General features: G+C 42.8%; 1 protein-coding gene across 1 annotated transcript; it reads right to left on the bottom strand.

Annotated features, from left to right (window-relative positions):
* Positions 1-373: 373 nt before the first annotated feature.
* Positions 374-2,663, bottom strand: LOC137498350 (uncharacterized). Its single transcript, XM_068225792.1, has 2 exons — positions 2,519-2,663; positions 374-1,107 (listed from the first exon to the last, which is right to left on the bottom strand). The coding sequence occupies exons 1-2, from the start codon at positions 2,661-2,663 to the stop codon at positions 437-439; spliced, it is 816 nt and encodes a 271-aa protein (XP_068081893.1). The 3' UTR covers positions 374-436.
* Positions 2,664-8,745: the final 6,082 nt, after the last annotated feature.

Raw genomic sequence — 8,745 nt, 5'->3', positions numbered from 1 at the left:
CTCGAGTGCTGTACATGTGGTTGAAATTGCGTAACAAGAGGAAAAGAAAATGGATTCATGATTTTAATATGTCATGTGCTCAACATGATTTAGAGTTAGCGCATGATTTACTAAAAGATCCGGTAAAATTCCAGTCATACTACCGAATGTACCCCGAAAGCTATACAGAACTTCTTCAGAAAATTTCTCCATTATTAAGAAAACAAGACACAAACTACAGGAAGGCTATAAGTCCTGATGAAAAGCTACTTATAACACTAAGATAAGTTCAAAGCTTAGAATAATAATTTGTTATAAAAAAATATTTATTAGATGATGAACACAGCTGTGAAATTGTTCATACTGACAAAGTATATAAATAATATGTGCGCAATGTTTTGGTTTTTTTCACTTATAACTCTATACCATACAGTGCTGTCTTTGTAACTACGCCTTATCAATATGAGTGACCACATTCTTCCTCGTTTTCTTCTGGTAAATTCACTGCATACGAGAATGGTGAGATAGTATATGAGGAGCCCGTCTGACCACCGTATTGCAATACGGAAGTTGATGGATGGGAATGAGTATCACTACACTGAACATTCCTGGCTGATCCGTAGAGCATGTCATTTAATTTTTGCTGCAAAAACAACTTAAATGAGCTTTTAGCTGCAGGTAATAATTTAGCCACATCTGGTAGCAGACTTTTGAAAAACAACTCATCTGGGTTATTACACTCCGCTTCAGCCGTACGTTTTGCTTTCATCTGAATATATGAAGAGAAAACTTCGTCAATATCCATTTTCATGGCGCTTCTTTTTGTATCTCTTCTACGTGTTCGAGGTAGCGGCTGCATAATTTCTTGAGCACTATTCTCCTCATCGTTTTCTTCTGTCATGGCCACTGCTGATGTTTGTTCCCCTGTAGCAGATTGCTCCTCTTCATACGGATTTTCTACGTTTCCCACTTGTCTTCTTGATTTCGTAAATGGTGTCAAAAACGCCAAGTAGTCTGCAAGATAGTAGGTCTTTTTGGTTACTGCTGCTGAACCACTGGTAGGAGCTGGCCTTAAGAATCTAGACCAACAGTTCCTACAGTTTCTCCATTTGTCTTTACAGGTGGCCACTGCAATGAGAAAATACACTTATTATTATTATTATTATTATTATTATTATTATTATTATTATTATTATTATTATTTATTTATTTATTTATTTATTTATTTTATTTCATATAAAGGATGTCCTTGAGGGCAGAGCCCTATAGTAGGACTATATATACAATAGCTATACCAATGAATGCTTTTTAACTCATAAAAAATAAATTCATAACAAACATTTTATAACAAAAACAGTGCAGTTCAATGATATTAAATTTATAGAATGTATGCATATGAGTGCAATTGTCAATAGTTTAATTTGGCTAAAATAATTTTTACAAGCTTTTTAAAATTTAATTTAGCAGTAATAGTATTCATGGTCCTTTATTTCCAGGTACTTAGCTACTGGCAACAGCTTCAGATGCATGAGCTTTCAGTTTACAAGAGGAGAAACAACATTCGGCAAAATTGTGGATGAAGTGTGTTCGGCAGTATGGACAACACTTCAACCTGAGTTTATGCCTGCACCCTCAAAGGAGTTATGGGAGAATATTTCCCAAAGATATTTGGAACTCTGGAATATGCCTAACTGCATTGGTGCCATTGACGGGAAACACGTTCGTATCCAGTGTCCGAGAAACAGTGGCTCATCCTTCTATAACTACAAGGGCTATTTTTCTATTGTTCTATTAGCTTTGGTTGATGCAGATGGACTTTTCATTGTTATAGAAGCTGGTGACTATGGCAGAAATAGTGATGGTGGCGTGTTGCGAAACTCAGCTTTAGGAAGAAACCTTCAGCAGGGCACACTGAATATACCTGATCCAAAGAGGCTACCGAAAGATGATGATCACTGTTCACCATTTCCTTATATTTTCGATGGTGATGAAGCTTTCCCATTACAGAAGCATATCATGAGACCCTATCCTCGAAGAGAACTTACAAATTAAAGATGGATTTTTAACTATAGGCTTAGCAGAGCTAGAAAGAGTGTGGAATGCTTGCTCCTAAATTTAGAGTTCTCGGTACAACTATAGCCTGCAAACCTGATAAAATAGACAACATAATACGAGCAATTTGTGTCCTGCATAACTTCATTAGACTAAAAGGCGGCGTTTTTAGTGAACCGAGTGTAACAGATAAGGATGAAAATACTGACAATACGGTGCGAGTGTTGCAGAGATTGCAACCCTGCAACAGAAGAGCAACAGTTGAGGCTGTTGAATTAAGAAATCACTTGTGTTCTTACTTTATGAAACCAAACGTAGCCCTTTCTTGGCAGAATAAGTACGCTATAGAATAAATATAAATATAGCTGCACTATACATTATCAGTAATTCTGGTTGCGCAAGAAATGTTTATTCTTACATAATTAAACATGTCATTACTGTACATGGACCTAATTAATAAATATGTTACTGAATGTAAGTTACTTACCATTTAAATTTAATTCTTTGGACACTGCATGCCACGCTTTAGCCACCTCGTTCTTATTCGAATGTCCTGGTAGCGAATAATCATATATTATTCGATATTTCTCCACGGATTGCACTAATTTAATGTTGATTTGTTCTTCATTCATGCTGGCACTTATTTTGATTTGTTTTTCATTCATGCTGGCACTTGTGTTCACTGGCACTGCTCAGAAAAAGCAGGAACAGAACTATACGAGAAAGTGTTTGCTTAAGACATGACGCATAGAAATGGAACATGCAGTGTCTGCAGCAGGATGCTGATGATATCATCAAGACGCAGACCGGTCTGCTGCGATTTTTGTTTTTCCATTGCTTATCACTGTGCTCCTTTCTGATGCGTCATGTCTCTGTGTCGCTGACGTGACTTGACGAGTCGGTGTGCGGCCTGCCTAAGTTAACCACACGATCATGTGCCTCTCCAGAAGGAAAAGGCTTGTTTCTACATTTTCCGACTTCCTGGTGGAGAATGGAACTGCTGCCCTTCCGGTTGAGCATCATGGCAGAACGTTTCCTCGCCTTTCACAAAACGTATACCACGTACGAAACTTTTCAACAATAAGGACGCCTATGTCTCTCACCATATCGCATAAATGTAGATGAATACAATAAACAGACTACTGCACAGAATAAAGGCCGCTACACACGACCCAATCTGCTGGGCCCGATCTGCAGGGTCCCTGCAGATTGGGTGGTGTGTAGGTTTGTTGGGACCAGATTGGCCGACAAAACTCATGTCGGGTGGTTGGTCGAGCCGACCACACAATCTCCCAACTTACACTCCGGAAGTCGGCCGATAAGCTATCTTTTGCCTCGTCGCCACCTAGCACGTGTGACGTGTTTCAGAGGGCAGTGAGCAGATTCAGTTAGATTAGTAGTTCACTATAGACAATAATATAGTTTAGATTAATTTAGTTTATAATTTTAGGTTAGTTTCTTCTCGTATTTTCTACTCATACGTAATTTCAGAAATAAATACTCTTACATTAAAGAAATACATATTTTAATCACTTACTTTTATGTATCCCTTCAGACTATTGAAAATAGCGCAAAATGTTTATGAAATGATTTTAGACAAAAGCTGTGGTAAAATCAAATGAAATGGCATATGGCTTTTAGTGCCGGGAGATCCCAGGAAGGGTTCGGCTCGCCAGGTGCAGGTCTTTTGATTTGACTCCCTGGGCGACCTACGCGTCGTGATGAGGATGAACTGATGATGAACACAACACATACACCCAGCCCCCGTGCCAGGGGAATTAACCAATGATGGTTAAAATTCCAGTCCCTGCCGCGAATCGAACCCCTGTGACGAAAGACCAGCACGCTAACCATTTATCCATGTAGCCGGGCAAAAGCTGTGGTGACACGGGTGCAATAATCTAATCTCTGTAACTCGCTCAAGTAGCTAAAAATCTTAGAGTCACGATTAATCGCTCTTGAACACTCACACTTTCCCCCATTATAGTGTCTTGTTTCTTTATTAAAGGCGCCACCAGGTAGAGCAGATCATTGAAAGTGTCGATATCCTTTCGCAGAAAATGTCTAAAATCGAATGATTCTAGTTCTTTCATTATATTTGTATGAGAATTTCTTTCTCTGTAATAAATAACCTTTTAGCCCAATATTTTCTCTTTCGTATCGACTTCAATGACAACAAAGTCAATGCAATTCCTATTTTTTGAAATTTAGAAAATGAAGGAGCCATGATCACGCGTTTCCAGGCCAGAGCGAGCCAGCCTACTGCAGATCGGGCCCTGCAGATTGTGCCGTGTGGAGAGCAGCACCCGATTTTTACCACGCCAACTGCCTGCAGATCGGGCCCAGCAGATTGGGTCGTGTGTAGAGGCCTTAACATAATATCCAACGTACCTTTTACTACCAATGGAAACGCTACATGCTAGAATTTTGCTCTGAAAAGGAGTCCTTTAACGTCGTAGAAAATCTGCTCACACATTGCATTTAGGCCTATACAAGTACACTGAGTAGCCGAAAGTTACGGGAAGGGATGACCCACTAGAAAATGTGCCGTGTATGACCTGAGCGTTGCGTCTAGCTGCGGACTAGACGTGTCGTGAAGATGGCTACACGTCGCGAGTTAACAGACTTTGAAGGTTCATTGGCGCACGAATAGCGGATGGCATAGCATTGCGGAGATTTTAAGTTACGCGAATTCAGTTTTCCGAGGTCAACAGTGTCGAGGGGCGATCCTTAATAATTATCACAGAGAGAATGATACCACCCGCGTAACCGCCGCACGGGAAGACCACAGGTGTTTAACGAACGGACATCATGTCGCCTCCGCAGAACCATACTGGGCGCTCGACGGGCTACTGTAAGTCAGATCACCGCCCAGTTGAATGTTGGGAGTCAGGAACCCATTTCTACCAGAACTTTAAGGAGGCAACTGCACCGCATAGGCTGACGAGCAACTCGTGTCCCTTTGCTGACACCTCGACACAGAGCTCAACGACGTGCATGGGCCCGCGAACATCGGCAATGGACCATGGAACAGTGGCGGCGTGTGGTATGGTCCGATAAATCCCGGTTGCAGTTGTATCGAGCTGATTATATTTCCAAGTTGCTTTACGTCACACCGACACAGATATGTCTTATCGCGACGATGGGGCAGGAAATGCTAAGGAGTGGGAAGGAAACTCCCTGACCTTAATTATAGTACAGCCCCAGCATTTGCCTGGTATGAAAATGGGAAACCATCTTCAGGACTGCCGACAGGGGGATTCGAACCACTATTTCCCAAATACAGGATACTGGTCGCACTTAAGCGACTGCAGCTATCGAGCTGATGGGCGCGTGACAGTATGGCGTATGCCCCATGAAGCTATGGATCTTGCGTGTCAACAAGGTTGTGTCCAGGCGGGAGGTGGCTCAGTTCTGGTCTGGGCGCCGTTCTCATGATCGCAATTAGGTCCCATTGTCCGGCTGTAGGGAGCGCTGACAGGCTCACGTTATATGGACATTCTTTCAGACCGTCTGCATCCCTTTCTGGCCCTAGAATACCCTGATGGAGATGCCACGTTTCAACACCAGAATGCGCCACGTCACCTCTCTGTCGTGGCACGCAGGTCGTTGGAGGAGCACTCCAGTGAAGTTACGACCATGGATTGGCCCTCCAGATCCCCCAATCTTAATCGAATCGAGCATTTATGGGATGCTGTCGAAGCTGGTGTACGCTCCATGAACCCCGTACCAACTACACAAGAACAATATTGTGGGTAGCAGTGCAAGATGCGAGGGTCCAAATCCCTCCGGAACGATTCCAACACCTTGTAGAGTCGATGCCTCGCCGTATTGATGCCATTTTGAGGTTTCGCGGAGGAGCAGCAACTCGTTATTAACATCTATTCAATGTCTTCCTCTGACTTTTAGCCACACAGTGTATACCCATCAGCTGCGCAGGAGGCGCTATAGGGCACAAGAGCCATGTGGGTTTTGCCCAGGGGCGTAGCCAAGTGTGTGTGTGGGAGGGGTGATTACTGGGGGTTAGAACACACACACTCATGCACTTTTTACAAAAGGACACGAACAGAAACTGGCAATAAGCAAGTGAAAGTCGACTCAATGGGTTGGCTCTTTTGAACATTCACAGAGTCATAATTGTAAAACCAACAGGTCTCTTGGATCTATTTTCTAAGAAACCTCGAAAGTTCGATTTTAGATTGTAATCTGAACATACGATTCGCTGTAAAACTGTTGACCTTGGTCATAATATCCTTATTCTGTATTTTAATGTAAGATTCTTTTAGTGCACTGCAACCTGAATAGCCCGTATATCCTTATCGTAATAACACGCATGCGCGCGCCACACCCACACAAGCAACTTCATTATGTTCTTTCATCACCATTTTTTTAACTATACTCTCCCCCACCAACGGACGATCCTGGCTACGCTACTGGCTTTGGCCTACCAAGCGCCCGATGCTTAGCCCGAAGGCCTGTAGATTACGAAGTGACTCAGCGTGACGAATCCTCTCAACCGTTAAGGCCGCCACACACAGAATGCTAAGATAATCTACGCTATGCCAGGCTATATGGTGCTGTGTCGCGAATAGAAAGCTAAGCTAAACTATGCTAGGCAGCCGTTTAAAGATGGCAGATTAATCGGAAAAGAGGATTTTTATTGTCCTCTGTCGTGGAAGATGAAGAAAGAGAACTAAACCGAGAAAGGAGAAGATTATTTATACATGAAATTGGAAAGAGAATAATTCATGGTGAATCCCATCATTGATTCAAGCGTTGCCTGGAAATGATGAAGAATTAAAAATTACTTACGTCTAAATCAGGAACAGTTTCATGAACTTTCCTCTATTACCGAGGATGGTAATAAGGAAAACTAAATATGAAGTACGTACCCAAATTACAGAAAGTTGGGAAAAAATGTATGTAAAATTAATAAATGATACGTACAATCAATTTCCAAAGTTTCATTCATTTCTTGCCAACAGTTGTCTTTCATGGTTATCTTTAATAATTTGACAGACAAGTATATTTTTGTATCTCTTACCGGGCGAGCAGCTCTGAAGATGGTTTTCCGTGGTTTCCCATTTTCACACTAGGCACACTGGCTGGGGTTGCCTTAATTAAGGCCACTGTCGCTTCCTCCCCACTCTTGCCCTTTCCTATCCCATCGTCGCCATAAGACCTATCTGTGTCGGTGCGACGTAAAACAAATTATTAGAAAATGTATCTCTTCAATCGGTCCTTCTTTCGTCTACCTTCCATGATAATTAACAAATACAGAAACAATTACGCAATAAAATAGGTACTGTATTGAGGCAATTCACAAAAGCTACACACACATGCCAGATGCCGGGCAAAAACGTGATTGTGCGCATGTTATGAAAATCGCCTCCTTGGCGATCTGTACAATGTAGCTTGACATCGCTTAGGTTAGCGTAACTTAGCATAGCAGTCTATGTGTGCCATTCCATGTAGCTTCACTGGAGCGATTTTTTTCCGTTGGGTTGCGTAGCATAGCGTAGCTTAGCTTAGTTTTTTGTTTTCTAGCCTTTATGCTTGGATTTCTGCATCGAAGCCGCTGTCTCACCGTCAAATAGCGTCTCACTTGTATTCACGTAGGATGATGGGACCTCGAACCAGATCTCACATCCAGGTAAACATCCTTGACCAGGCCGGGAATCGAACCCGGGTCCTCCTGCAAAGAGGCAGGCTCGCTACCCATGGACCGCGGAGCCAGCTCGAGAGATCTAGTGCTGTATTTAAATTTAAAGGAGTTAAGTGCATCAACGAATTTAGGAGGATTTGTCTTCCTCCTGTCCGTGAATGATGCAAATTGAAGTAGGTACCAGTTTAGGAAAGTGCTTTCTATCCTTCGTCTATATCAAGTGAAGTTGAGCAGAGCCTCCATAAAACTGCTCAGAGACGAAGTATTTCCGCTCTGTTCAGTGCTGTGCAGGCCAGATGGTGTCTACGAGCGTACCATATGGCCACCACACTAGTGAGCAAACCTTCCTTCCTGTTCGGAGACAAACCATCTCCATAAACGTACAGCCTAAAAATCTGGGTTATGTGAACGCCCCACGTGCGAATGCAGGGGGGAGGGGGTGGGGGGTAGAGTTCATTCTTCAAGACTAGTCATTCGAAAAACAATTTACCGGTATTATTATTTCTATTATTATGTTATTATTCCGCCTCTGTGTTGTAGTGGTTACTGTAATTAGCTGCCACCCACGGAGGCCCGGGTTCGATTCCCGGCTCTGCCACGAAATTTGAAAAGTGGCACGAGGGCTGGAACGGGGTCCACTCAGTCAGGTTCGGGAGGTCAACTGAGTAAAGGGGTTTCGATTTTCACTTCAGCCATCCTCGAAGTGGTTTTCCGTGGTTTCCCACTTCTCCTCCAGGCAAATGCCGGGATGATACCTAACTTCAGGCCACGGCCGCTTCCTTCTCTCGTCCTTCCGATCTTCTCATCCCCTCACAAGGCCCCTATTCAACATAGCAGGTGAGGCCGCCTGGGAGAGGTACTGGTCATTCTTCCCAGCTGTACGCCACGACCTAAAGTCTCACGCTCCACGCCCTTGAGGTGGAGGAGGTGAGATCCCTCACTGAATCCGAGGGAAAAACCAACCCCGGGGGATAAATGGATTAAGGAAGAAATATTATTATTATTATTATTATTATTATTATTATTATTATTATTATTATTATTATTAT

Source organism: Anabrus simplex, chromosome 2 (genome assembly GCF_040414725.1).
Source record: "Anabrus simplex isolate iqAnaSimp1 chromosome 2, ASM4041472v1, whole genome shotgun sequence".
NCBI lineage: Eukaryota > Metazoa > Arthropoda > Insecta > Orthoptera > Tettigoniidae > Anabrus > Anabrus simplex.
The sequence above is the reverse complement of the archived record's forward strand: the minus strand, read 5'-3'. Positions and strand labels throughout refer to the sequence as shown.

Coding starts and splice junctions, on each gene's coding strand:
- LOC137498350 (XM_068225792.1), bottom strand. CDS start 2,663: ATGAATGAAGAACAAATCAACATTAAATTAGTGCAATCCGTGGAGAAA. Junction 1,108..2,518: donor CAAAGAATTAAATTTAAATG/GTAAGTAACTTA, acceptor TTCTCATTGCAG/TGGCCACCTGTAAAGACAAA.